General features: G+C 45.5%; 7 protein-coding genes and 1 long non-coding RNA gene across 13 annotated transcripts; 5 read left to right on the top strand and 3 right to left on the bottom strand.

Moving 5' to 3' along the window:
- The first annotated feature begins 147 nt into the window (after positions 1-147).
- On the top strand, positions 148-3,347 carry LOC136183925 (uncharacterized protein YwoF-like). 3 transcript variants are annotated; one of them, XR_010669270.1, is made up of 5 exons: positions 148-223; positions 294-1,628; positions 1,682-1,806; positions 1,857-1,990; positions 2,048-3,347. XR_010669270.1 is itself a non-coding variant. In XM_065970744.1 (3 exons), the coding sequence occupies exons 1-2, from the start codon at positions 155-157 to the stop codon at positions 1,602-1,604; spliced, it is 1,380 nt and encodes a 459-aa protein (XP_065826816.1). In that variant the 5' UTR covers positions 148-154; the 3' UTR covers positions 1,605-1,628; positions 2,566-3,347. The 3 variants fall into 3 exon arrangements, 1 of the variants encoding a protein (XP_065826816.1); XR_010669269.1 differs by having other exon boundaries at positions 294-1,806; XM_065970744.1 differs by lacking the exons at positions 1,682-1,806; positions 1,857-1,990 and having other exon boundaries at positions 2,566-3,347.
- Positions 1,779-3,629, bottom strand: LOC136199521 (uncharacterized). Its single transcript, XM_065989736.1, has 13 exons — positions 3,583-3,629; positions 3,273-3,501; positions 3,181-3,216; positions 3,080-3,133; positions 2,985-3,029; positions 2,860-2,940; positions 2,753-2,806; positions 2,650-2,703; positions 2,552-2,605; positions 2,427-2,498; positions 2,342-2,377; positions 2,205-2,295; positions 1,779-2,149 (listed from the first exon to the last, which is right to left on the bottom strand). Exons 2-13 carry the CDS (start codon positions 3,384-3,386, stop codon positions 1,779-1,781), a joined length of 1,062 nt encoding a protein of 353 aa, XP_065845808.1. The 5' UTR covers positions 3,387-3,501; positions 3,583-3,629.
- Positions 3,630-4,582: 953 nt separating this feature from the next.
- Positions 4,583-7,185, top strand: LOC136189026 (receptor-type tyrosine-protein phosphatase delta-like). The gene is made up of 9 exons (XM_065976870.1): positions 4,583-4,828; positions 4,880-5,173; positions 5,229-5,495; positions 5,548-5,856; positions 5,914-6,213; positions 6,264-6,557; positions 6,606-6,728; positions 6,780-6,839; positions 6,903-7,185. Exons 1-9 carry the CDS (start codon positions 4,786-4,788, stop codon positions 7,079-7,081), a joined length of 1,869 nt encoding a protein of 622 aa, XP_065832942.1. The 5' UTR covers positions 4,583-4,785; the 3' UTR covers positions 7,082-7,185.
- A 519-nt stretch (positions 7,186-7,704) lies between these two features.
- Positions 7,705-12,978, top strand: LOC136188980 (uncharacterized). 3 transcript variants are annotated; one of them, XM_065976830.1, is made up of 5 exons: positions 10,134-10,268; positions 10,323-10,452; positions 10,511-12,283; positions 12,331-12,398; positions 12,452-12,784. In XM_065976830.1, exons 1-5 carry the CDS (start codon positions 10,240-10,242, stop codon positions 12,654-12,656), a joined length of 2,205 nt encoding a protein of 734 aa, XP_065832902.1. In that variant the 5' UTR covers positions 10,134-10,239; the 3' UTR covers positions 12,657-12,784. The 3 variants fall into 3 exon arrangements, with proteins under 3 accessions (XP_065832893.1, XP_065832902.1, XP_065832884.1); XM_065976821.1 differs by lacking the exons at positions 10,511-12,283; positions 12,331-12,398; positions 12,452-12,784 and adding an exon at positions 7,705-7,782 and having other exon boundaries at positions 7,853-10,268; positions 10,323-10,400; XM_065976812.1 differs by having other exon boundaries at positions 10,511-12,978.
- Positions 12,979-13,010: 32 nt separating this feature from the next.
- LOC136188997 (uncharacterized) lies at positions 13,011-15,662 on the top strand. Its single transcript, XM_065976842.1, has 2 exons — positions 13,011-13,087; positions 13,158-15,662. Exons 1-2 carry the CDS (start codon positions 13,019-13,021, stop codon positions 15,546-15,548), a joined length of 2,460 nt encoding a protein of 819 aa, XP_065832914.1. The 5' UTR covers positions 13,011-13,018; the 3' UTR covers positions 15,549-15,662.
- Positions 15,663-16,836: 1,174 nt separating this feature from the next.
- On the bottom strand, positions 16,837-18,321 carry LOC136190863 (kelch-like protein 3). Of its 2 annotated transcripts, none has more exons than XM_065979149.1 (4): positions 18,017-18,321; positions 17,830-17,960; positions 17,006-17,774; positions 16,837-16,948 (listed from the first exon to the last, which is right to left on the bottom strand). In XM_065979149.1, the coding sequence occupies exons 1-4, from the start codon at positions 18,312-18,314 to the stop codon at positions 16,881-16,883; spliced, it is 1,266 nt and encodes a 421-aa protein (XP_065835221.1). In that variant the 5' UTR covers positions 18,315-18,321; the 3' UTR covers positions 16,837-16,880. The 2 variants fall into 2 exon arrangements, with proteins under 2 accessions (XP_065835221.1, XP_065835228.1); XM_065979156.1 differs by lacking the exon at positions 16,837-16,948 and having other exon boundaries at positions 17,157-17,220; positions 17,279-17,774.
- LOC136190877 (uncharacterized) lies at positions 18,010-19,892 on the top strand. Its single transcript, XR_010670641.1, has 4 exons — positions 18,010-18,647; positions 18,710-18,883; positions 18,947-19,391; positions 19,450-19,892. It is a non-coding gene; the product is annotated as an uncharacterized lncRNA (long non-coding RNA).
- Positions 19,893-20,470: 578 nt separating this feature from the next.
- On the bottom strand, positions 20,471-21,364 carry LOC136199520 (uncharacterized). Its single transcript, XM_065989735.1, has 3 exons — positions 21,067-21,364; positions 20,880-21,010; positions 20,471-20,824 (listed from the first exon to the last, which is right to left on the bottom strand). Exons 1-3 carry the CDS (start codon positions 21,362-21,364, stop codon positions 20,594-20,596), a joined length of 660 nt encoding a protein of 219 aa, XP_065845807.1. The 3' UTR covers positions 20,471-20,593.
- Between the last annotated feature and the right edge of the window lie 4,727 nt (positions 21,365-26,091).

The following is a 26,091-nucleotide window of genomic DNA, read 5'->3' as shown; positions in this document are numbered from 1 at the left end:
GTTTGCGTCAGTTCAAAGACGTAGACTACGTCCTCATGCAGTATATATGCGAAGCCGTCAGTATTGTTAATTTCATCAGGAAAGCGCAGAGAAGTTCTAATAATGCTTATAGCGATTTGACGTCACGAGTTCACTCGTGCCCCGGATAAAAACGATGTTCGGCGTTTTCTCGCTCCTCATTTCTCTCGGCGGCTTTTTTGCAGTTCATACACAGCTATTGCGGGTATTTGCAACGTTATAAAGCTTCAATGAGCAGAAACGTGACCTATCCGTCTCTCTTTTTCGAAATCTAGGACGTAGATCCTGCAGTCGACTGCGGCTTGCGTCAACTAGCACTGAAATACGCTGGCAAAGTACTCTCCTCCAGTCCTGCAACATCAAACTACATGGAACCGGTCTCCGCCGCTCTGGACCTCGATAGCTGCAAGCCTCATCCCCAAAACAAAACACTCGTGCCAAACCGAAAGCTCTCACAACGCCCGAATGCTGACGTCAATTTCTACGTGTCCGCTTCAACGGGAAGCGACTCGAATCCTGGAACCAGTCCAGATAAGCCATTCAAAACCGTAGCAGCAGCACGTGACGCCATTCGCGCCCATTATCCCTTCGAATCGCGTCCCAGCATCAACGTCAATCTCCGCGAGGGCGTCTACTTTGAACCACTCGAGCTCGGTTCTCTAGACAGTGGCCACAGCGCTCAAAACCCGATAACATATCAGAATTACGAGAATGAGAAGGTTACTCTTAGCGGGGGCGTGGATCTCAAAGTCGCCTGGTCGCAATCGACGTCTAAAAACATTTGGAAAGCCGAAGTGCCCAAAGGCATGACATTCAACTCGCTCTACGTATACGGAAGCGGATTAAATAACACTCGATTAATCCGAGCTCGATGGCCAAACGGCAATCCTCTCGTACCAGGAGACGGGTACGCTACATCGAAGGGATCGTTTAAAGGAAGCCGTTCGACCGGGGAGGCATTCGTTAGCAACGTCGTCGTAGATAGCTCGGTGTCGAAGAAGACTCTTATAACGTCTGGTAGCATGAGACCCTTGAATGAAACGTTCAACGTGAGTATTCCTTATCCCACCGAGGCGCGTCCCTCGTATACGGCCTTTCAAGCGTACGAAAACGGCACAGTCAATCGCTTCAACACGACGTATAATTATCCGTATTGGGATAGCGACGTTCCCATGGGTCTCTACTTCGATTCGACGGCGCTTAAACACACGTGGTCGCACCCGGAAACGGGAATTTTGCACACGTTTCAATCGCAAAATTGGGGCGGTTGGCAATTTCAAATCGCCGCTCTCAATCGAAGCGACCCGCACATGAGCACACTTCACTTCAGCCGCGGCGGTTTTCAAGAGGCGCGCGACTTCACACCCAATAAACGAGTACGCGCGATCAGACGATCAAGACTACGTCAGGCCACGTCAGGTAGCCTCGAAAGCCAGACCCTCCACGGTCCGGCACGGGCCTGGCTTGCGAGGCTACACTGGTTAGACGTCGGAACGACGTCTTCATGTAAAAAACCTTCCCGGATGCGAAAAGAAACGCGATTACGCGAAGGCGTCTCCATACAATCTCACTGTGATGAGCGATGATCTAAGAGGGTCACTTTGATCCTGGTGAGTTCCGTACGGTAGGCCAACGGGAATTTGGGGGCAAGGCGGTGGTCTAGAGGCAGAACTCGCGACCCCTCGAGACCCCATTTAGTTTGTACACTCTGCATGTTGCCATGCGTACAAAACAGAATGCAGAATTACGGAGTTAAAGACTCAGTTGATCTTCCACGCACCAAAAACGGTATATTGAGGACCAAAATAGTACCTCATAGTTCCACCCAGTGCCCTTAGAGACAATCGGCTGCTCTTTCTCACATTCCAAAGCATTCCAAGATATTGAGATCTGCTGTTCTCGCTTACGAAAAACTCAGCTGGAAAGCCAATACAAAGTGAATCAACGTAAATGCCAGGGGAGCGATAACCAGGTGATGATGATGATAATCCATCAGCGTACATTTGAAAGTAAATAAAATAGATTCCAGATTCAGGTACTGTGATGTATCCGTCGCTGTACGTCATTCCACCTTGAAAAACGGTTGGATAGGAGCCTGACGTGCTAGTTGACCAGTGAGCAAAGACTTCACCTAGCAAAGAGATGGAAATTTAATCATCATATGCTTCCAAATTTGCTCTTGCTACCGCTGTTGTAGGTTTGCCAACTGCCGGCACCAACAAGGTAAGCAATCGGTTTCAGTGCTGTGCCAAGTGAAGATTTTAGATCTTTTACAATCTGCATGATTTAGATCGGATGACATAAACGTTTACTTGATTCATACTTGTTCTTTTAAATTCTTCAGAATCGATTCATCTATCTAGACGAAACAGAAATGACTAAGCGGAGACCATACTAGGGATCTTTACGTCAGGTCCTGGTATTCCTTGAAGTCCCTGCTCTCCTTTATGACCAGTCAATCCTTGCTCTCCCTTTACTCCCTAATGGATCATTATTACTTAAGAAATGTCAAATAATAGTTTCGTTGACTTACTTTGTCTCCTTTAGGTCCAATTGGTCCAGTTACTCCTGGATGGCCTGGTGGACCCTAAATCCACAGTAAGTATGGTAAGTGCAGTGTGTTTGTAATACAGGAATTCCGTCGATTCCTCCTCTTCCTCTTGGTCCTGTCGATCCAACCTCTCCCTAAATGTCACATCTTACCCAGAAAATGCATGACGTGTTTCAGATATACCTTGATGCCTTGTGTTCCTTTTTGTCCTTTTGGTCCCTGTATTCCGGAGACACCCTACCATCGAGCTCGAACGACTTAGCATGTTACACGGTCGGTGTGATAAATACTTGGATTCCAGTATGTCCACGAGGTCCCTGTGGCCCGGCTGGACCTTGGGCACCGGGAGGTCCAACAACACCAGTGGGACCCTATTCTAATTTCAATCTATTGTTCAAAATATTTTTTATGAAACCTGTGTTCCAGGAAAGCCTTGCAATCCTTTTTCACCTTGGTCACCCTGTGGAAGTCGTACTGTAACTAACTCCTGATGTAAGAGACTATGTGTACTTTATCTCCATTTTTTCCCTCGCTTCCTTGCACTCCTTTGTCTCCCTTATGACCCTATAACAATATTGTCATGAGAGAATATGTTTCGTTTGTAGACTGACCCTATTGCCTGGCATTCCCGTGTGGCCCGGAACTCCCTAGAACATTTCACGCAGTAGAGATGAGACTCATATGATTGTTGTAGTGCCCGTACTCTGCCTCCTTTGTCTCCTTTCTGGAGAGGGCAGTTAGTACTGCCTTTGTCATCTTGATACGAGAGAGAAACGATGCAAAGAACGATGATAGAGACGATTGAACACCAATGCATTTTTGAATGCTTTGTTGCTTTGACTGTTGTTGATCAGAGTACAGGGCGAATTTATAGTACGTTCGGGTGTCCGCGCAACGTCTTCGTATTTTCAGAGATCCTTTTATGGCATTCTCTGAGCAGCCAAACAAGAGAGAGTTATACCAAATATGGTAGCGCTCGTAGAGCGCGTGGGTGACTCTTGAGTGCTGTTTACTTTGCCGTTTATGGTCGCATGCTGGCGTGGAGAGTGTGTTCGTCGACTTCCACCAAACGTCTCACGTGAATGCACGTGTGACCGTGCGAAAAGTTTGTACTACAAAGAGAAATCTCTTTAGCCTATCAATGCGGCGTGTAGTATAAGCAAGTTTCTACACTATAAAAGCGGTTTGGGCTTATAGAGAAAGCATATGTTGATATAACCGGTATGCACTGAGCGCTAGCGCACGCGCGAGCCACGTACAGCGGCAGTGATCCAAAGAATGTTACTCCGTTTGCAATTGCTGCTGTTTCTTTCATCCTGTCAAGGTACAGCGTAGTCTCAAGTGGATGGTATATGCAGGCCAAAGAATTCCCGAAGGGGTTAGTGCACCCGACCATTAGCATCCACTTCGCGCCATCGCTGCGGACATTCAACGTTATTAGAGTTACCGTTGTGACTCGGTCTCAGCGTTGAAGTTGTGGGCTCATCTTGACTTAGAAGTGAAACTCGCGAGAGAAAAAAGATCGATTTTTTCGCACGTAGGCCTACCAGGGCTTCGATTAATCGGTAGAGCTCAGCTGCTATTCCAAATTGTTTAGATTCATCAACGATTTACGTCTCGCTTGAGGACCCCTGGATTGTTGCATGCTCTACACAGAATCCAGCAAACATAACTTGGCGTTTAGCCAGTGGCGGACAGCTATAAAATTGAACGTTACGCAAGTCACCAACAGAAAAAGCGTTCTTTCGTCAGACTTTCTGCTGCGACAACGATCGCGTTACTTGGGGAACCCTTGCAATGTCACGCTTATTATTATCACATCACGGATCTCACAACGAGGGTTCAAAGTTTGGCCTATAGCGCGCTAGTTTAGGACCTCTTGTTAGACCGAACGTTCCATGCGTTCTTTCGCGACAATCGAACCAACTTCTTGGCCAATAGATAGAAGATACCGGTGCCCTCATTTACCACCTTAATTAAACGTGACCTTTTTAGGTTCAATGATTTACGTCTTACGTGAGGACCCCTGGATTGTTTCATGCTCTACACAAAATCCGGCAAACATAACTTGGCGTTTAGCCAGTGGTCGAGAGTACAAACTCAATGTTACGCAAATTACAGACAGAAAAAGCGTTCTTTACGCCAGAAATTCTGAGGAAAAGGGAGCTTTGCTTCTTGATGGTCCTTTGCAATGTCGAGCACGAGATCTTACGACAATGCAAGAAACCCTAATTGACCAATTTGAATTTATGATTGGAAGTGAGTATACACGTCTTTTCATTACTAAAGAATTAGTTAACGTGTTCTTAGGCAAGCCCTCGCTATTGAACCAGTCACTAAGTGTGAATCAGATATTGCCAGAGCAGAGTATTAGATTATTTTGTGCGATTCCACCAGACATAAATCCCCATCCTTTGGTGACGTGGATATTTCAAAGTAATGGCAGTCAATCAGAGCTAAGAAGTTCTGTCGACAGCAATGTTGAGTCAGAACGACGAATGTTTCTGGATGTGTCGGGGAAAGAGAGCAACGGAACGTACTTTTGCAACGTTAGCAACTCGCTTGGATACATGCTGTCATCTCCAATAGTTGTGATCGTTGCATGTAAGTTAGAATGCATTTGGTATACGTTAGTCGTCACAACAATTTGTCGCGGCAGATTTGAATAAGCTGACCATATCAATAAACCCAGCGTCCCGTCGAGTGATTGAGAACAACGACGTAAAGGTGTCAGCTCACGTTGACTGTAACCCAGCTCCATTCAACATCACGCTAAGCCAAGATGGAGAATTGAAAGCTAATGTGACTGAAGAAAGAAATCTCAAACACAATTTCAAAGCAGAGAAAAACGACACGGGAAGCTATGTGATAAGAGCACTGCACGTGTTGGGAGAAGTGCTTGAAGAGTTCTTTCTACTTGTTCTGAGTAAGATCCAACGACTTATATAATCTTTGTCCTTAATTCACTTGTTCCGTAGGTCTACCTAGTGCAGTGAAATTGTCTATCCAGAGTGTCGCTCGCAGTTCAGTCAAATATAATTGGACGGTGGGTTCGGACGGCAACGCAGATATCAAAAGAGCAGTGTTGTGCTGTGGCGAGAACGTTGACGATGTTAAAACATATCCATGTTCCGGTTCTACTACCGTGTCTCAAGATGCGGATTTGCTTTCGTCTGCGAATACTTTGTTGGGGTTGCGTCCGAACGCGACATCTTATTGCGAACTCTTTGTTTTTAATGAGGTCGGCGTGACTGCAAGCGGAGTTCCGAAAATTGTCGCAACGAAAGGTGAACTGCAAATTTAGCATATATAGTAGTAGAAACAATATGTCATTTTTTGTACAGCACCAAGTCGGCCTAAAATTACGAGTTGTATTTCAGAAGAAGAAACGGTCATTAATTTAGAGTGGACAACTTCTAATGAAGGCAATGCAATCATGCGATACGTTATATTATATCAGAGTACTGGAATTGTCGACATTTGGAAGAATCAAACTCTGCATCTGACAGATGGAATTGTGCAAACGGGAGGAAGGATACAGTTGACGCAGTTGAAAAAGCTAACGTTGTATCAGATTAGAATAATCGCCAAAAGCAGCGTAGGAACGAGTCCGATAGGCGGTGATCAATGTTGGACTACGTGTGGTTAGTGTGCATGACAGAAAGTTGTGTTGTACAGACATGTTAGTCTTTAGATCTTTCGGCACCTTTAGAATCTAAAAATGACACCCGGGCTACTTTAGAGGGCGGCGAGGCACTTCAACTGTATGTGGACGACAGATGCGGAAATGCAACGGAATTGGTGTTCAAGTCATGCGATTCGGAAGAAAAGCCACTGGAAACTAAATTCAGCTTAGTCAGCAGCCGCACGTTTTGGGCAAATGTTACATTCTTAGAATCGGGTGATCACTGCGTTATGATCAAAGCGACTACGTTCAACGGAATTAGAATTAGCAGCAATTATGCCACTTTTAGAATAACTGCCAAGCGTAAGATGTTCTTGATGATGCTGTTCTTTTTCGACTCTTTTTTTTTAGATGCAACGAAGGATGAAGAAAACGTACTTGTCACTGTCGTGGCTCCTGTCGTTGCTGTTGTGTTAGCAAGTGCGATCCTTATTGCAGTGGTCGTTGTCTGCCGTTATCAACGCCGCAATGCAGGTAAAGAAACCACCATAATAACTGTAATGATTTATTTATTCTCTTATCAAGGTTCACGGACGAAGTCAAAAAATGAGCCGACAAGGAAGGTTGAAGATCAAAAAGGCAAAGGTATTATTAGTTCATACACTTATTTTTTCTAAATAAAGCTCAGGTATATTGGTCTACTAACAGAACATTATAAGCGTGGGCCTCTGTATGAAGAAGTTGAGCTGAGCACTGCAAGGAACGATCAAGAGGTGGACATGCAAGACTCAAGAGCGTATGGTGTCGTTCCAGTGAGACACACTGATAACTTGGAGCCAAATTTACACGATTCGCCAGCTTATGCTCAGGCAACGTCATCTCATTGATTCCCTATTGACTATGGTCGTTTTATCGGGCATTCCCGTGTGACCGGTTTCTGCTGGCAGGAGCGTAGATCTTAATCATGCTTTTTTGTAGTAACGTGAATGAAGCGCTGCGATGTTTTTGGGCTAAGCATTGCACTAACCGCAGGCTGAGCTCTTTTGCCCCTGCTTCGATCGCGTCGGGCGCAGGCGAATCTGGCGATATCCTGCATCCGGAGGCCTTGAAAATCGATAGGCGCCGGTGTCGTCGTCAACCTAACCGCATTTTGAATCTGCAACCGACTGTTCGGTTTAGCTGACTCAGTGTGTAGGTGATCGAGTCTCTGTAACGTTATGAAATTCTGCAACTAAGCTGACCTGTTTACCGTTCCTAGATGCAGTAATTTTCTTCTAATATATGGCAACCTAAATTGTCTTTGACTCACTGGGTGCCAGTGACGACAATTTTTGGCAGAGGCATGGAAGAATCACAGACGTTTGCGTCAGTTCAAAGACGTAGACTACGTCCTCATGCAGTAAAGTTTTCTCGTGTATGCGAAGCCGTCAGTATTGTTAATTTCATCGGGAAAGCGCAGAGAAGTTCTAATAATGCTTATAGCGATTTGACGTCACGAGTTCGTGCCCGGATAAAAACGATGTTCGGCGTTTTCTCGCTCCTCATTTCTCTCGGCGGCTTTTTTGCAGTTCATACACAGCTATTGCAGGTATTTGCAACGTTATAGAGCTTCAATGAGCAGAAACGTGACCTATCCGTCTCTCTTTTTCGAAATCTAGGACGTAGATCCTGCAGTCGACTGCGGCTTGCGTCAACTAGCACTGAAATACGCTGGAAAAGTACTCTCCTCCAGTCCTGCAACATCAAACTACATGGAACCGGTCTCCGCCGCTCTGGACCTCGATAGCTGCAAGCCTCATCCCCAAAACAAAACACTCGTGCCAAACCGAAAGCTCTCACAACGCCCGAATGCTGACGTCAATTTCTACGTGTCCGCTTCAACGGGAAGCGACTCGAATCCTGGAACCAGTCCAGATAAGCCATTCAAAACCGTAGCAGCAGCACGTGACGCCATTCGCGCCCATTATCCCTTCGAATCGCGTCCCAGCATCAACGTCAATCTCCGCGAGGGCGTCTACTTTGAACCACTCGAGCTCGGTTCTCTAGACAGTGGTCACAGCGCTCAAAACCCGATAACATATCAGAATTACGAGAATGAGAAGGTTACTCTTAGCGGGGGCGTGGATCTCAAAGTCGCCTGGTCGCAATCGACGTCTAAAAACATTTGGAAAGCCGAAGTGCCCAAAGGCATGACATTCAACTCGCTCTACGTATACGGAAGCGGATTAAATAACACTCGATTAATCCGAGCTCGATGGCCAAACGGCAATCCTCTCATACCAGGAGACGGGTATGCTACATCGAAGGGATCGTTTAAAGGAAGCCGTTCGACCGGGGAAGCATTCGTTAGCAACGTCGTCGTAGATAGCTCGGTGTCGAAGAAGACTCTGATAACGTCTGGTAGCATGAGACCCTTGAATGAAACGTTCAACGTGAGTATTCCTTATCCCACCGAGGCGCGTCCCTCGTATACGGCCTTTCAAGCGTACGAAAACGGCACAGTCAATCGCTTCAACACGACGTATAATTATCCGTATTGGGATAGCGACGTTCCCATGGGTCTCTACTTCGATTCGACGGCGCTTAAACACACGTGGTCGCACCCGGAAACGGGAATTTTGCACACGTTTCAATCGCAAAATTGGGGCGGTTGGCAATTTCAAATCGCCGCTCTCAATCGAAGCGACCCGCACATGAGCACACTTCACTTCAGCCGCGGCGGTTTTCAAGAGGCGCGCGGCTCAAACTCCATCGGTAGTCGCCCCTTTTACGTCGAAAACATCTACGAAGAACTCGACAATCCAAACGAGTGGTTCCTCGACGAATCGACGAGCACCCTTTACTTGTATCCTGATAACAAAACGAACATCAACGCCGTCCACGTGGTCGGCACGGCGTCTGATTTCGTGCTCAATATTGTCGGCTCCCAAGCCAATCCCGTTCACGACGTCACCTTTCGCGGACTCACTTTCGCGCACACGTCGACGACGTATATGAGTTCGTACGAGGTTCCGTCCGGCGGCGATTGGTCGATTCATCGCGGTGCGACCGTTTTTGTCGACGGTGCCGAGCGCGTGGCGATTATCGAGTGCACGTTCGATCAGCCCGGCGGTAACGGTGTCGTTTTCTCGAATTACGTTCGTGAGTCCAATGTTTCCGGGTGCGAGTTCTACGCATGCGGCGACAGCGCTGTAGCGCTCGTCGGGTCGACGGATCTGATTAACGGTACTCGCGGATCGTACCCAGCTTATAATACGATCGAGAGAAATCATATGCACGATATCGGCGTTTTCGGTAAACAGACATCTGGTTATTTCAAAAGCATAGCTCGCGCAAACGTCGTCAAGGAGAACGTCATCTATAACGGGCCGCGCGCCGGGGTGAATTTCAACGACGGGTTTGCCGGTGAGGAAGTACTAGAGGGGAACTTGATTTTTAATATGGTCCGAGAGACGAGCGATCACGGTCCTTTTAATAGCTGGGATCGGCAGCCCTTTTTATACAGCAAGACGGACGAGCCTGGAGGAGAATTGACATTGAGTCCGGGTACGCATCAGCTCCGAGGAAATTTCGTTTTCAATACGAATTTCCTCGGTCGTTCGAATGGGATGTATGCTATTGATCACGACGGTGGGAGCTCCCAGTATAACGATACCGGCAACGTCTTGGTTTATGGGGGTTTCAAGATTCGCGATGGAGTCAATAGGAGCGTTAGTAATAATCTCGTTATTTATAGTTATGGAGCTGCTTTTCAAGCAGCAGGCTTTTCGACGGATCGATTTGTCAGTAATACGGTCGTGCTGAGAGGAGCAACTGCGTATACGTGCGTTGGGGCCGCTATCAAGGGAGGCATTACGACGATGAATAATCGATTTTTTACTCCGAACGATACGACGTTGAGTTTTACTACACCCGGGTGCAATGCCAAGGGATCGACGTTGAAGGACTGGCAGGAGGCGTGTAAATGCGATCAGGGGTCGACGATCAGTAGCGACGTGACGGGGAAACAAATTGTCGACATGGCAGCTGAAATGTTGAGCCTAGGATGACCATCTTATTTCCTCTTTGTCATGGGTACTCTTTGTTATTTGTTTGCTGATTAATTTTTACTAATAATTTTTTGAGCAGGTTAGTGTATCATGTAACGACGTCGCGGGCTGTGTATTACTCATCCCGTATAAGAAGCACGATGCTCGGCCTTTTCTCGCTGCTTATTTCTCTCGGCGGTCTTTCTGCAGTTGGTGCACAATCAGTGCAGGTATTTGGATTGTTTTCAAGCGTCAATGAGCACAAAGGTGACCTCGCCGTCTCTCTAGAACGTTGATCCCGCAATCGACTGCGGCTTGCGTCAACTAGCGCTGCAATACGCTGGCAAAGTACTCTCATCTAGTCCCGCAACATCAAACTACATGGAACCGGTCTCCGCCGCTCTGAAGCTCGACAGCTGCAAGCCACATCTCAACAACAAAATATTCGCGAGAAACCCGAATCGCTTCCAACGCCCGTATGCTGACGTCAATTTCTACGTTTCTGCTTCAACGGGAAGCGACTCGAATCCTGGAACCAGTCTGGATAAGCCATTCAAAACAATAGCAGCTGCACGTGATGCCATTCGCGCTCACTACCCCTTAGAATCGCGTCCCAGCATCAACGTCAATCTCCGCGAGGGCGTCTACTTTGAGCCGCTCGAACTCGGTTCTCTAGACAGTGGCCACAGCGCCCAAAACCCAATAACATATCAGAGCTACGAGAATGAGAAGGTTACTCTTAGCGGGGGCGTGGATCTCAAAGTCGCCTGGTCGCAATCGACGACTAAAAACGTTTGGAAGACGACGGTTCCCAAGGGCATGACATTCAACTCGCTCTACGCATACGGAAGCGGATTAAATAACACTCGATTAATCCGAGCTCGATGGCCAAACGGGAATCCTCTCGTACCAGGAGACGGGTACGCGACTTCGAAGGGACTGTTTAATGGAAGCGCTGGCACCGGGGAACCATTTGCTCCTAACGTCGTCGTACATAGCTCGGTGTCAAACAGCACTCTGATATCGGGCGGTAGCATAAGACCCTTGAATGAAAGGCTCAACGTGAATATTTCGTATCCCACCGATCCGCGTCCCTCGTGGACCGTCTTTAAAGCGTACGAAAACGGTACGATCAATCGCTTCAACACGACGTATAATTATCCGTTTTGGAACACCAACGTTCCCATGGGTCTCTACTTCGATTCGACGGCGCTGAAGCATACGTGGTCGCACCCGGAAACGGGCGTTCTGCATACGTTCCACTACTACGGTTGGGGCGGCTGGCAATTTCAAATTGCCGACCTCAATCGCAGCGATCCGAACATGAGCACCATTCACTTCAGCCGCGGCGGTTTCCAAGAGGCGCGCGGCTCAAACTCCATCGGCCGTCGTCCCTTTTACGTTGAAAACATCTACGAAGAACTAGACAGTCCAAACGAGTGGTTTCTTGACGAATCGACGGGGACCCTTTACCTGTACCCCGATAACAACACGAACATCAATGCTATCCACGTCGTCGGCGCCGTGTCCGAATTTGCGCTCAACATTGTCGGCTCCCAAGCGAATCCCGTTCACGACGTCGTCTTTCGCGGACTCACTTTCACGCACACGGCGACGACGTATATGAGTTCGTACGAGGTTCCGTCCGGCGGCGATTGGGCGCTTCATCGCGGTGCGACCGTTTTCGTTGACGGTGCCGAGCGCGTGACGATTACCGAGTGTACGTTCGATCAGACCGGCGGTAACGCAATCGTCTTTTCGAATTTCGTTCGCTCGTCAGCCGTTATGGGGTGCGAGTTCTACGCGTGCGGCGACAGTGCTGTCGTGCTCGTCGGGTCGACGGATCTGTTTAACGGTACTCGCGGTTCGTATCCAGCTTATAATTTGATCGAGAGAAATCACATGCACGAGATTGGCATTTTTGGTAAACAGACGTCCGGTTATTTCAAGGGTATAGCTCGCGCGAACATCGTCAAGGAGAACGTCATCTATAATGGGCCGCGCGCCGGGGTGAATTTCAACGACGGGTTTGCCGGTGGGGAGGTGCTGGAGGGAAACTTGGTATTTAACATGGTTCGAGAGACGAGCGATCACGGTACCTTTAATAGCTGGGATCGACAGCCGTGGTTGTACAGCAAGACGGACCAGCCCGGAGGAGAATTGGCCTTGAGTCCGGGTACCCATCAGCTTCGAGGAAATTTCATTTTCAATACGAATTTCCTTGGTCAGTCGAATGGGATGTATTGTTTTGATCACGACGATGGGAGCTCTCAGTATAACGATACCGGTAACGTCTTGGTCTATGGGGGCGTTAAGTATCGCGATGGAGTCAATAGGAGCGTTAGCGATAATCTCATTGTTTATAGTCTCGGAGCTGCCTTTGAAGTCAGCGGCTTTTCCACTGATCGTTTTATCAACAACACGGTCATTCTAAATGATGGGCCCGCGTATTCGTGCTACGACGATGCCATCCATGGAGGCATTACGACGATGAATAATCGATTTTTCACTCCGAACGATGCGACGTTGAATTTTAATACGTCTCGTTGCAATGTTACGGGAACGACGTTGAAGGAGTGGCAGACGGCGTGCAACTGCGATCAGGGGTCGACTATCAGTAGCGTTGTGGTGGGGAAACAAATTCTCGACATGGCTTCCAAATTGCTGGGACTCGGGTAATCGCTTTACTGCTTGCACGCCTATTTACCTCTTTTTGTATTTCCTTATTGATTATTTTTTAGACACTATATGTAGTGACGTCACTTTGCTATTGCTCATGCCCGGATAATCGTACTCATGTTAGGCGTTTTCTCGCTCCTCATTTCTCTCGGCGGCCTCCTTGCAGTTCATGCACAACCAGTGCAGGTATTTGCAACGTTAGAAGGCTTCAATGGGCATAAATGTGACCGCACCGTCGCTCTTTTTTCAAATCCAGGGCGTAGATCCCGCAGTCGACTGCGGCTTACGTCAACTGGCACTGCAATACGCTGGAAAAGTACTCTCTTCAAATCCTGCGACGTCAAACTACAAAGAACCGGTCTCCGCCGCTCTGGACCTCGACAGCTGCAAGCCTCATCCCCAAAACAAAACATTCGCGCGAAAACCGAATCCTTCGAAGCGTCCGTACGCTGTCGTCAATTTCTACGTGTCGGCTTCAATGGGAAGCGACTCGAATCCTGGAACCAGTCCAGATAAGCCATTCAAAACCGTAGCAGCAGCACGTGACGCCATTCGAGCTCACTACCCCTTAGAATCGCGTCCCAGCATCAACGTCAATCTTCGCGAGGGCGTCTACTTCGAACCACTCGAACTCGGTCCTCTAGACAGTGGTCACAGCGCCCAAAACCCAATAACATATCAGAATTACGAGAATGAGAAGGTCACTCTTAGCGGGGGCGTGGATCTCAAAGTCGCCTGGTCGCAATCGACGACTAAAAACATTTGGAAGGCGACGGTTCCCAAGGGCATGACATTCAACTCGCTCTACGCATACGGAAGCGGATTAAATAACACACGATTAATCCGCGCTCGATGGCCAAACGGCAATCCTCTCGTACCGGGAGACGGGTACGCTACATCGAAGGGATCGTTTAAAGGAAGCCGTTCTACCGGAGAGGCATTCGTTAGCAACGTCGTCGTAGATAGCTCGGTGTCAAAAAAGACTCTGCTAACGGGCGGTAGCATGAGACCCTTGGATGAAAAGTTCAACGTGAATATTTCGTATCCAACCGATCCGCGTCCGTCGTGGACCGTCTTTAAAGCGTACGAAAACGGTACGATCAATCGCTTTAACACAACGTATAATTATCCGTTTTGGAACACCAACGTTCCCATGGGTCTCTACTTCGATTCGACGGCCCTTAAGCATATGTGGTCGCACCCGGAAACGGGCGTTCTGCACACGTTTCACTCCGAAGGCTGGGGCGGTTGGCAATTTCAAATCGCCGGCCTCGATCGCAGCGACCCGCACACGAGCACCCTTCACTTCAGCCGCGGAGGCTTCCAAGAGGCGCGTGGCGCCGGCTCCATCGGCAGTCGTCCCTTTTACGTCGAAAATATCTACGAAGAACTGGACAATCAAAACGAGTGGTTCCTCGACGAATCGACTGGAACCCTTTACTTGTACCCGGATAACAAGACGAACATCAACGCTATCCATGTGGTCGGCGCTGCGTCCGACTTTGCGCTCAATATCATTGGTTCTCAAGCCAATCCCGTTCACGACGTCACCTTTCGTGGACTCACTTTCACACACACCGCAACGACGTATATGAGTTCGTACGAGGTTCCGTCCGGCGGCGATTGGTCAATTCATCGCGGTGCGACCGTTTTCGTTGACGGTGCCGAGCGCGTGACGATTACCGAGTGCACGTTCGATCAGACCGGCGGTAACGGAGTCGTCTTTTCCAACTACGTTCGCTCGTCGACCGTTTCCGGGTGCGAGTTCTACGCGTGCGGCGATAGCGCTGTAGCGCTCGTCGGGTCGACGGATCTGATTAACGGTACTCGCGGTTCGTATCCGGCTTATAATACGATCGAGAGAAATCATATGCATGAAATCGGCGTCTTTGGTAAGCAAACGTCCGGTTATTTCAAAGGCATAGCTCGCGCGAACGTCGTCAAGGAGAACGTCATCTACAACGGACCGCGCGCCGGGGTGAATTTCAACGACGGGTTTGCCGGTGAGGAAGTACTAGAGGGAAACTTGATTTTTAACATGGTCCGAGAGACGAGCGATCACGGGTCATTTAATAGCTGGGATCGGCAGCCTTGGTTGTACAGCAAGACGGACCAGCCTGGAGGAGAATTGGCCTTGAGTCCGGGTACCCATCAGCTTCGAGGAAATTTCATTTTCAATACGAATTTCCTCGGTCATTCGAATGGGCTCTATTGTATCGATCACGACGATGGGAGCTCTCAGTATAACGATACCGGTAACGTCCTCGTCTATGGGGGCGTTAAGTATCGCGATGGAGTCAATAGGAGCGTTAGCGATAATCTCGTTATATATAGTCTCGGGGCCGCCTTTCAGGTCAGCGGCTTTTCCACCGATCGTTTTGTCGACAATACGGTCGTCCTAAATAGAGGCGTCGCATATACGTGCGTTGGCGCTGCTATCAAGGGAGGCGTTACAACGATGAATAATCGGTTTTTTACTCCGAACGATACGTCGTTGAGTTTTACTACGGGCGGGTGCAATGTCAAGGGATCGACGTTGAAGGAGTGGCAGGCGGCGTGCCACTGCGATCAGGGGTCGACTATCAGTAGCGACTTGACGGGGAACCAAATTCTCGACATGGCCTCTAAAATGCTTGGACTCGGGTAACCGCTCTTCTATTTACCACCTTTTTATTTTCTTATTGATGTATTTTTGCTGCTTTTTTCTATCTGCTAATGACGTCATGGTGTGCTACTACGTCAGTGCGAAGGCAATCCACAGAAATACACCAAGCCAGTACGTAGGTGTCTCTGCAAGACTAGTGCAAGGCCAGTCTTTCTATCAGTTTCTCACTGATATAGTACGCAGTTTGCGGCATCGTAGAACATTCCAAAGTGAACGTGTGAGCGTTCTAACCCAGAAACAGTATAGCACCGAATTGACGAGAAAGTTGGTCGTGAATATCATATTTGCAGCTGCAAAGACTTTGCTGCTTACTTGAAAAAGGCGCGAATGTACGATGACGTACACGGCAGGACAAATTGCGGTTGACGCGACCAGAGCGATAACATACCAGAAGGCTTTCGATTTGTAAATAGGAGTAGTTGATTGCTGCTCTGTTTCCGTGCTATTGGACGACAGAGCGGTTAGTCGTCTTCGTTCTATAGCGCTTTGAAGAACCCTTTTTAACGTTGCTGCAAGATAGTAAGTGATGACCACAACGGGCAGCACGTAGGACAGTCCGTAGTAGAACAGAAAATGCGAGAGATGATTGACATGATTTGAAAAATCAATAACGCATTGCTCGCCGTTTTCAATAGAATATATATTCGTATACTTTGCCCAGGTAAAGAGCGGAGGCATGGCAATGACGATTCCCATTGCGCAGGTGACGATACTCGCGATTGCCGCCCGTCGCGTAGATACGCCAGGTGCGAGAGGATTGCAGATGGTCAAATAACGACTTCGTACGATGAGAATAGTTGCCCACATTGACCAGAAAAAATGCCAGTGTGCTAGAAAGAGAAAGTAAACGCAAAAATTCTTTTGCGCTAGGCTGCCAAATTTCTGCGTCGTCATCCCGTAGATGAATACCAGCAATCCGATAATGACGCGAGCGATGTCGGAAAGAACCATGTTGACCATGTAAACATTTCGACCGACGCGCAAAGCGCGAACGCGGACGATTGCCACAAAGGCAATTGTGCAGAGTAAAAGCTGAACGAATGTTTGGACGAATGCGCCTGCTTCTGCGAATGTCAAAGCCAGCTTCTTCAAATTCGGATCGGTTGAGTTGGATTGATTCTGAGTTGAGTTGATTTCGTCAAAACCGGATCCACTCATGGCGATTGCATGCGAGCTCTCGTGTGACGAATCGCGAGAGAGAAACGCTCCTATTAAGCTCAATGAACGTCACAGTAATACACACTGCATACAGTAGCATTAATTTCGTCTGTACAGTAGTGTTCTTTAGTCTAAGACATGATCAGACAAAGCCAGTCAATGAGTTATGGATTCACATATACCCCGGTATGAACAGGAGCCTAAAACGGTATACTCTATTGTGTCTATAAAGCGAAAGCGTTACATTTCAAAGTATTCAACGAGACTAGTTCCGCACCCACCTGCGACATACAACCTATTTTCTGCCGTCGAGCACGCTCCGTGCCATAAGCGCCTTTCATTCATCGATGGCAGAGGAAGCCACGTGTTCGTCGAGTTGTCGTAAACTTCGACTGTCCTTCTATCATGCAGTCCTCCCGTTGCCACGAGCTTGCCATTCAGAGACGTCACGACGCATTCTGTATCCGACGTCGAGTGAAGACTCGTCCACTTTTCGCTATTAAGATCGAGACATTCGACGACGTTGCTTCCACAGAAACGTCTATTCCATCCACCTCCTACAAATAGTTTGTCATCCATAGCGACCAACGAGCATCCGAATCGTGCACAGTTCATATTTTTAATTGCCGTCCATTTCTTCGTTGGAACGTCAAAAACGTTTACAGTCACGCTTGAATGATTGAAGTGAGACATTCCTCCGGCCGTGTAGATCTTCTCCCTGTAACCGATTGCAGAGACAGACTTTAGTTGATGATTAGGGGGTAACACCGCAATTTTTTCCGCGCTTCTCTCGATTTCTGAAATGTGTCGACACACAGCACCCTTGTCTCTGACCAGCATGTATCCCTTATCTAGGCACTTCATTAGACGACATATGTTAACGTCAACGTGCGATTTGACCCATTTATCATCAGAAAATTGAAATAGTTCGTGCTTATGATTTGCAATAGTGAGCATGCCTCCTATCTCTGCCACTCTCCCATTGCAAAACGAAAATTGCGGAAGAGGAGAGCTTTGTTCTTTCCAAAAAGTCTCTTTAGGTAGGGGCTCCTAAAGATACAGTAAAGATTCTGTACATGTGGAGTCTATTTGGTATACAGTATACCTTGTGTTTATTTCTCAATCCCATACAAATCATCTCCAAACCTAATCGACACCGTTTTTCTTGTTGCAGTAATTCAATTTGAAAGGCATTAGCTTTTTTCAGTTCTGCATTTTCTCGAGCGTGAGAGCAGTCTAAAAAGTTCCACTGTACTCGCAGACATACAGAGGAAATCAATAATTAATTTTACCCTTCACCAGTGGCATATCGAGTATTTCCACAATATGCTGCTGCCCTTCGGTATCTCTCAGTGCACTCACGAACGCGTCGAACGCCTCGCTGCCTCCCTTTCGCGGTAAAATGTCCATAAGTAACGCGCGCGTTTTGTTGCGTTTCGTCACAGATGGAAGACGCAGAAACTCCCAGTCGTCGCGCGTGATCAAGCCGCGCGCCGTCAGTCGATCCAGAAGATCGCCTTCGACGTCGATCAGTCCGACGAGCACGTCGAGACGCGGAACGACGACATTATCCCAGGGATTCGAGCTCATTTCTACTGCAGTCACATGACCTCCTTTCGTTTTCCGTTCGTCGGGGCGTTATATACGTTTCACCCACTGCCTATGGTCTCTACCGACTACGTAACGACGAAAAAATTTCTCCGTTTTAGAGTCTGTAGGCATGGGTAGCCAGGGAAGGCATGTCTCTCTTTCTCTACATATGGTACATACCATAGGGATCGACGTTGAAGGAGTGGCAGGCCCGCGCTCTTCTGATGTATTTTTTCGCTGCTTTTGTTTTTTATCTGCTAATTACGTCGCAATGTGCTGCACTTCTCTCTACTGCATCCGTCAATGCGAAGGCAATTTACAGTGATACAATACGTAAGGGTCTCTGCATGCGTTCAGGGCCAGTCTCTTCATCAGTTAATTTCTCACTGATATAGTACGCAGTTTGCGGCATCGTAGAATATCCCAAAGTGAACGCGTGAGCGTCTTAACCCAGAAACAGTAAAGCACCGAATTGACGAGAAAGTTCATCGTAGCTATCACAGCGGAGGCTGAAACGACTTGGCTGCTTACTCGAAAAAGGTGCAAATCGATGATGACGTACAAAGCAGGTAACGTTGCGTTTGACGCGACTAGAGCGAAGACATACCAGAAGGCTTTCGATTTGTAAATAGGAGTAGTTGGTTGCTGCTCTGTCACGGTTTCAATGCTATTGGACGAAAGAGCGGCTAATCGTCTTCGTTCAATGGCGCTTTGAAGAACAATTTTCAACGTTTTTGAAAGATAGTAAGTGATGATTGCAACGGGCAGAAAATAGGACAGTCCGAAGTAGAACAGCACAAACGAGAGATGATCGACGCGATTGGAAAAATCAACAACGCATTGTTCTCTATAATAGCCGCTATTTATAGAATATACGACAGTATACCTTGCCCAGGTGAAGAGCGGAGGCATGGCAATGACGATTCCCATGACGCAGGTGATGATACTCGCGATTGCCGCCCGTCGCGTAGATACGCCAGGTGCGAGAGGATTGCAGATGGTCAAATAACGACTTCGTACGATGAGAATAGATGCCCACATTGACCAGAAAAAATGCCAGTATGCTAGAAAGAGAAAGTAGGCGCAAAAATTCTTTTGCGCTAGGCTGCCAAATTTCTGCGTCATCATCCCGTAGATGAATAGCAGCAATCCGATAATGACGCGAAGGATGTCGGAAAGAACCATGTTGACCATGTAAACATTTTGGCCGACGCGCAAAGCGCGAACGCGGACGATTGCCACAAAGGCAATTGTGCAGAGTAAAAGCTGAACGAGTGTTTGGACGAATAGGCCTGCTTCTATAGATGTAAAAGTCAGCCTCCTCAAATTCTCATCGGTCGAGTTAGATTGATTTTGAGTTGAATTGATTTCTTCAAGACCTGATCCACTCATGGTGATTGCCAGCTCCAGTTCGATAAACCGCGAGAGAGGAACGCTCCTATGCTTTATATACGCTCAGTGAAAGTCACACCGCAATTGAATTGTGCATAGCATTTGTTTCTTCTAGAAATGCCACGGGTGTAGAGAGGTTTTCTTAAAATCGACTCAGTAGTTCTAAAACTGATTAGAACAACAAAGCTACTAGTAGAAATTGTGGTCTATCATTCCACAATAACTTCAGTCTACTATAGCAAAAAGTACACGTGTATCATAATAATGCACAGGAGCTTAACACTGTTTATAGAACAAATAGCTTTACATTTCAAAATATTCAACGAGACTAGTTCCGCACCCACCTGCGACATACAACCGGTTTTCTGCCGTCGAGCATGCTCCGTGCCATAAGTGCCTTTCATTCATCGATGGCAGAGGAAGCCACGTGTTCGTCGAGTTGTCGTAAACTTCGACTGTCCTTCTATCATGCAGTCCTCCCGTTGCCACGAGCTTGCCATTCAGAGACGTCACGACGCATTCCGTATCCGACGTCGAGCGAAGACTCGTCCACTTTTCGCTATTGAGATCGAGACATTCGACGACGTTGCTTCCACAGAAACGTCTATTCCATCCACCTCCTACAAATAGTTTGTCATCCATAGCGACCAACGAGCATCCGAATCGTGCACAGTTCATATTTTTAATTGCCGTCCATTTCTTCGTTGGAACGTCAAAAACGTTTACAGTCACGCTTGAATGATTGAAGTGAGACATTCCTCCGGCCGTGTAGATCTTCTCCCTGTAACCGATTGCAGAGACAGACTTTAGTTGATGATTAGGGGGTAACACCGCAATTTTTTTCCGCGCTTCTCTCGATTTCTGAAATGTGTCGACACACAGCACTCTTATCTCTGACCAGTATGTATGTATCCCTTATCTAGGCACTTCATTAGACGACATATGTTAGCGTCAACGTGCAATTTGACCCATTTATCATCAGAAAATTGAAATAGTTTGTGCTTATGATTTGCAATAGTGAGCATGCCGCCTATCTCTCCCGTTGCAAAACGAAAATTGTGAAATTGTGGAAGAGGAGAGCTTTGTTCTTTCCAAAAAGTCTCTTTAGGTAGGGGCTCCTAAAGATACAGTAAAGATTCTGTACATGTGGAGTCTATTTGGTATACAGTATACCTTGTGTTTATTTCTCAATCCCATACAAATCATCTCCAAACCTAATCGACACCGTTTTTCTTGTTGCAGTAATTCAATTTGAAAGGCATTAGCTTTTTTCAGTTCTGCATTTTCTCGAGCGTGAGAGCAATCTAAAAAGTTCCACTGTACTCGCAGACATACATAGGAAATCAATAATTAATTTCACCCTTCACAAGTGGCATATCGAGTATTTCCACAATATGCTGCTGTCCTTCGGTATCTCTCAGTCCACTCACGAACGCGTCGAACGCCTCGCTGCCTCCCTTTCGCGGTAAAATATCCATGAGTAACGCGCCCGTTTTGTTGCGTTTCGTCACAGATGGAAGACGGAGAAACTCCCAGTCGTCGCGCGTGATCAAGCCGCGCGCCGTCAGTCGATCCAGAAGATCGCCTTCGACGTCGATCAGACCGACGAGCACGTCGAGACGCGGAACGATGACATTATCCCAGGGATTGGAGCTCATTTCTACTGTAGTCACATGACCTGGCGTTCGTTTTCAGTTCGTCACTAGTGGGGGCGGTACGTTTCACCGTAATTTATTACAGGAGAGAAGAGTTGGCCAGTCCCTTGTAATTCTTCTGTAATTTATTACAGGAAAGAACAGTTGGCCAGTCCCTTGTAATTTTCCTGTAATTTATTACAGGAAAGAACAGTTGGCCAGTACCTTGTAATTCCACTGTAATTTTTTACAGGAGAGAACAGTTGGCCAGTCCCTTGTAATTTTCCTGTAATTTATTACAGGAAAGAAAATTTGGCCAGTCCGTTGTACTTTGACTGTAATTTATTACAGGAAAGAACAGTTGGCCAGTCCCTTGTAATTTTTCTGTAATTTATTACAGGAAAGAACAGTTGGCCAGTCTTTTGTAATTATTCTGTAATTTATTACAGGAGAGAACAGTTGGCCAGTCCCTTGTAATTTCCTGTAATTTATTACAGGAGAGAACAGTTGGCCAGTCCCTTGTCATTTTTCTGTAATTTATTACAGGAAAGAACAGTTGGCCAGTCCCTTGTAATTTCACTCTAATTTATTACAGGAGAGAACAGTTGGCCAGCCCCTTGTAATTTCACTGTAATGTATTACAGGAGATAACAGTTGGCCAGTCCCTTGTAATTTTTCCGTAATTTATTAAAGGAAAGAACTGTTGGCCAGTCCCTTGTAATTTTTCTGTAATTTAGTACAAGAAAAAACAGTTGGCCAGTCCCTTGTATTTTTTCTGTAATTTATTACAGGAAAGAACAGTTGGCCAGTCCCTTGTAATTTCACTGTAATTTATTACAGGAGATAATAGTTGGCCAGTCCCTTGTAATTTTTCTGTAATTTAGTACAAGAAAAAACAGTTGGCCAGTCCCTTGTAATTTTTCTGTAATTTATTACAGGAGAGAGCAGTTGGCCAGTCCCTTGTAATTTTTCTGTAATTTATTACAGGAAAGAACAGTTGGCCAGTCCCTTGTAATTTTCTGGAATTTATTATAGTAGAGAACAGTTGGCCAGTCCCTTGTAATTATTCTGTAATTTATTACAGGAAAGAACAGTTGGCCAGTCCCTTGTAATTTCACTCTAATGTATTACAGGAGAAAACAGTTGGCCAGTTCCTTTTAATTTCACTGTAATTTATTACAGGAGAGAACAGTTGGCCAGTCCCTTGTAATTTTCCTGTAATTAATTACAGGAGAGAACAGTTGGCCAGTCCCTTGTAATTTTCCTGTAATTAATTACAGGAAAGAACAGTTGGCCAATCCCTTGTAATTTCACTGTAATTTATTACAGGAGAGAACAGTTGGCCAATCCCTTGTAATTTCACTGTAATTTATTACAGGAGAGAACAGTTGGCCAATCCCTTGTAATTTCACTGTAATTTATTACACTAGAGAACAGTTGGCCAGTACCTTGTAATTTGACGGGAATTTATTACAGGAAGGAACAGTTGGCCAGTCCCTTGTAATTATTCTGTAATTTATTACGGTAGAGAACAGTCTGCCAGTCCGTTGTAATTTTCCTGTAATTTATTACAGGAAAGAACATTTGGTCAGTGCGTTGTAATTTTTCTGTAATTTATTACAGGAGAGAGCAGTTGGCCAGTCCCTTGTAATTTTTCTGTAATTTATTACAGGAAAGAACAGTTGGCCAGTCCCTTGTAATTTTCTGGAATTTATTATAGTAGAGAACAGTTGGCCAGTCCCTTGTAATTATTCTGTAATTTATTACAGGAAAGAACAGTTGGCCAGTCCCTTGTAATTTCACTCTAATGTATTACAGGAGAAAACAGTTGGCCAGTTCCTTTTAATTTCACTGTAATTTATTACAGGAGAGAACAGTTGGCCAGTCCCTTGTAATTTTCCTGTAATTAATTACAGGAGAGAACAGTTGGCCAGTCCCTTGTAATTTTCCTGTAATTAATTACAGGAAAGAACAGTTGGCCAATCCCTTGTAATTTCACTGTAATTTATTACAGGAGAGAACAGTTGGCCAATCCCTTGTAATTTCACTCTAATTTATTACAGGAGAGAACAGTTGGCCAGCCCCTTGTAATTTCACTGTAATGTATTACAGGAGATAACAGTTGGCCAGTCCCTTGTAATTTTTCCGTAATTTATTAAAGGAAAGAACTGTTGGCCAGTCCCTTGTAATTTTTCTGTAATTTAGTACAAGAAAAAACAGTTGGCCAGTCCCTTGTATTTTTTCTGTAATTTATTACAGGAAAGAACAGTTGGCCAGTCCCTTGTAATTTCACTGTAATTTATTACAGGAGATAATAGTTGGCCAGTCCCTTGTAATTTTTCTGTAATTTAGTACAAGAAAAAACAGTTGGCCAGTCCCTTGTAATTTTTCTGTAATTTATTACAGGAGAGAGCAGTTGGCCAGTCCCTTGTAATTTTTCTGTAATTTATTACAGGAAAGAACAGTTGGCCAGTCCCTTGTAATTTTCTGGAATTTATTATAGTAGAGAACAGTTGGCCAGTCCCTTGTAATTATTCTGTAATTTATTACAGGAAAGAACAGTTGGCCAGTCCCTTGTAATTTCACTCTAATGTATTACAGGAGAAAACAGTTGGCCAGTTCCTTTTAATTTCACTGTAATTTATTACAGGAGAGAACAGTTGGCCAGTCCCTTGTAATTTTCCTGTAATTAATTACAGGAGAGAACAGTTGGCCAGTCCCTTGTAATTTTCCTGTAATTAATTACAGGAAAGAACAGTTGGCCAATCCCTTGTAATTTCACTGTAATTTATTACAGGAGAGAACAGTTGGCCAATCCCTTGTAATTTCACTGTAATTTATTACAGGAGAGAACAGTTGGCCAATCCCTTGTAATTTCACTGTAATTTATTACACTAGAGAACAGTTGGCCAGTACCTTGTAATTTGACGGGAATTTATTACAGGAAGGAACAGTTGGCCAGTCCCTTGTAATTATTCTGTAATTTATTACGGTAGAGAACAGTCTGCCAGTCCGTTGTAATTTTCCTGTAATTTATTACAGGAAAGAACATTTGGTCAGTGCGTTGTAATTTGACTGTAATTTATTACAGGAGAGAACAGTTGGCCAGACCCGTGTAATTTCACTGTAATTTATTACAGGAGAGAACAGTCTGCCAGTCCCTTGTAATTTTCCTGTAATTTATTACAGGAAAGAACAGTTGGCCAGTCCCTTGTAATTTCACTGTAATTTATTACAGGAGAGAACAGTTTTGCCAGTCTCTTGTAATTATTCTGAAATTTATTACAGGAGAGAACAGTTGGCCAGTCCCTTATAATTTCTCATAATTTATTACATGAGAGAAGAGTTGGCCAGTCCCTTGTCATTTTTCTGTAATTTATTACAGGAAAGAGCAGCTGGCCAGTCCCTTGTCATTTCACTCTAATTTATTACAGGAGAGAACAGTTGGCCAGTCGTTTGTAATTTCACTGTAATTTATTACACGAGAGAACAGTTGGCCAGTCCCTTGTAATTTTCCTGTAATTAATTACAGAAAAGAACAGTTGGCCAGTCCCTTTTAATTTCATTCTAAATTATTACAAGAAGTAACAGTTGGCCATTCCCTTGTAATTTTTCTGTAATTTATTACAGGAAAGAACAATTGGCCAGTTCGTTGTAATTTGACTGTAATTTATTACAGGAAAGAACAGTTGGCCAGTCCCTTGTAATTTCACTGTAATTTATTACAGGAGATAACAGTTGGCCAGTCCGTTGTAATTTTTCTGTAATTTATTACAGTAAAGAACTGTTGGCCAGTCCCTTGTAATTTCACTTTAATTTATTACAAGAGAGAACAGTTGCCCAGTCCCTTGTAATTTCACTCTAATTTATTACAGGAGAGAACAGTTGGCCAGTCCCTTGTAATTTTCTGTAATTTATTACAGGAAAGAACAGTTGGCCAGTTCGTTGTAATTTGACTGTAATTTATTACAGAAAAGAACATTTGTCCAGTCCCTTGTAATTTCACTGTAATTTATTACAGGAGATAACACTTGGCCAGTCCCTTGTAATTTTCTGTAATTTATTGGAGGAAAGAACACTTGGCCAGTCCCTTGTAATTTCACTGTAATTTATTACAGGAGAGAACAGTTGACCAGTCCGTTGTTTTTTTTCTGGAATTTATTATAGGAGAGAACAGTTGGCCAGTCCCTTGTAATTTTCTTGTAATTTATTACAGTAAAGAACAGTTGTCCAGTCCCTTGTAATTTTTCTGTAATTTATTACAGGAAATAACTGTTGGCCATTCCCTTGTAATTTTTCTGTAATTTATTACAGGAAAGAACATTTGGCCAGTTCGTTGTAATTTGACTGTAATTTTTTACAGGAGAGAAGAGTTGGCTAGTCCCTTGTAATTTCACTGTAATGTATTACAGGAGATAACAGTTGGCCAGTCCCTTGTAATTTTTCTGTAATTTATTACGGAAAGAACAGTTGGCCAGTCCCTTGTAATTTCACTGTGATTTATTACAGGAGAGAACAGTTGGCCAGTCCCTTGTAATTTCACTCTAATTTATTACAGGAGAGAACAATTGGCCAGTCCGTTGTAATTTCACTGTAATTTATTACAGGAGGGAACAGTTGGCCAGTCCCTTGTAACTATTCTGTAATTTATTACGGAAAGAACAGTTGGCCAGTCCCTTGTAATTTCACTGTGATTTATTACAGGAGAGAGCAGTTGGCCAGTCCCTTGTAATTTTTCTGTAATTTATTAC

The sequence above is a fragment of the Oscarella lobularis genome, chromosome 1 (genome assembly GCF_947507565.1).
Source record: "Oscarella lobularis chromosome 1, ooOscLobu1.1, whole genome shotgun sequence".
In the NCBI taxonomy this organism is placed as follows: Eukaryota; Metazoa; Porifera; class Homoscleromorpha; order Homosclerophorida; family Oscarellidae; genus Oscarella; species Oscarella lobularis.
Note: the sequence above shows the minus strand (reverse complement) of the source record. Positions and strands in the feature narration are given on the sequence as shown.

Bases quoted from the DNA above. Each gene is read 5' to 3' on its own strand.
- LOC136183925 (XM_065970744.1), top strand. From the start codon at position 155: ATGTTCGGCGTTTTCTCGCTCCTCATTTCTCTCGGCGGCTTTTTTGCA. The intron at 224-293 runs GTATTTGCAACG...TTCGAAATCTAG, and splicing joins TTCATACACAGCTATTGCGG to GACGTAGATCCTGCAGTCGA.
- LOC136199521 (XM_065989736.1), bottom strand. From the start codon at position 3,386: ATGCATTGGTGTTCAATCGTCTCTATCATCGTTCTTTGCATCGTTTCT. The intron at 2,807-2,859 runs GTATTTATCACA...GCTCGATGGTAG, and splicing joins GTGGACATACTGGAATCCAA to GGTGTCTCCGGAATACAGGG. The intron at 2,704-2,752 runs GTATATCTGAAA...TGTGACATTTAG, and splicing joins AAGGAACACAAGGCATCAAG to GGAGAGGTTGGATCGACAGG.
- LOC136189026 (XM_065976870.1), top strand. From the start codon at position 4,786: ATGCAAGAAACCCTAATTGACCAATTTGAATTTATGATTGGAA. The intron at 6,729-6,779 runs GTAAAGAAACCA...TCTCTTATCAAG, and splicing joins TTATCAACGCCGCAATGCAG to GTTCACGGACGAAGTCAAAA. The intron at 6,840-6,902 runs GTATTATTAGTT...GTCTACTAACAG, and splicing joins TGAAGATCAAAAAGGCAAAG to AACATTATAAGCGTGGGCCT.
- LOC136188980 (XM_065976812.1), top strand. From the start codon at position 10,240: ATGACCATCTTATTTCCTCTTTGTCATGG. The intron at 10,269-10,322 runs GTACTCTTTGTT...TTTTTTGAGCAG, and splicing joins TTATTTCCTCTTTGTCATGG to GTTAGTGTATCATGTAACGA. The intron at 10,453-10,510 runs GTATTTGGATTG...CCGTCTCTCTAG, and splicing joins TTGGTGCACAATCAGTGCAG to AACGTTGATCCCGCAATCGA.
- LOC136188997 (XM_065976842.1), top strand. From the start codon at position 13,019: ATGTTAGGCGTTTTCTCGCTCCTCATTTCTCTCGGCGGCCTCCTTGCA. The intron at 13,088-13,157 runs GTATTTGCAACG...TTTCAAATCCAG, and splicing joins TTCATGCACAACCAGTGCAG to GGCGTAGATCCCGCAGTCGA.
- LOC136190863 (XM_065979149.1), bottom strand. From the start codon at position 18,314: ATGAGCTCGAATCCCTGGGATAATGTCGTCGTTCCGCGTCTCGACGTG. The intron at 17,961-18,016 runs GTAAAATTAATT...GGAACTTTTTAG, and splicing joins CGATATGCCACTGGTGAAGG to ACTGCTCTCACGCTCGAGAA. The intron at 17,775-17,829 runs GTATACTGTATA...CTGTATCTTTAG, and splicing joins GATTGAGAAATAAACACAAG to GAGCCCCTACCTAAAGAGAC.
- LOC136199520 (XM_065989735.1), bottom strand. From the start codon at position 21,364: ATGAGCTCCAATCCCTGGGATAATGTCATCGTTCCGCGTCTCGACGTG. The intron at 21,011-21,066 runs GTGAAATTAATT...GGAACTTTTTAG, and splicing joins CGATATGCCACTTGTGAAGG to ATTGCTCTCACGCTCGAGAA. The intron at 20,825-20,879 runs GTATACTGTATA...CTGTATCTTTAG, and splicing joins GATTGAGAAATAAACACAAG to GAGCCCCTACCTAAAGAGAC.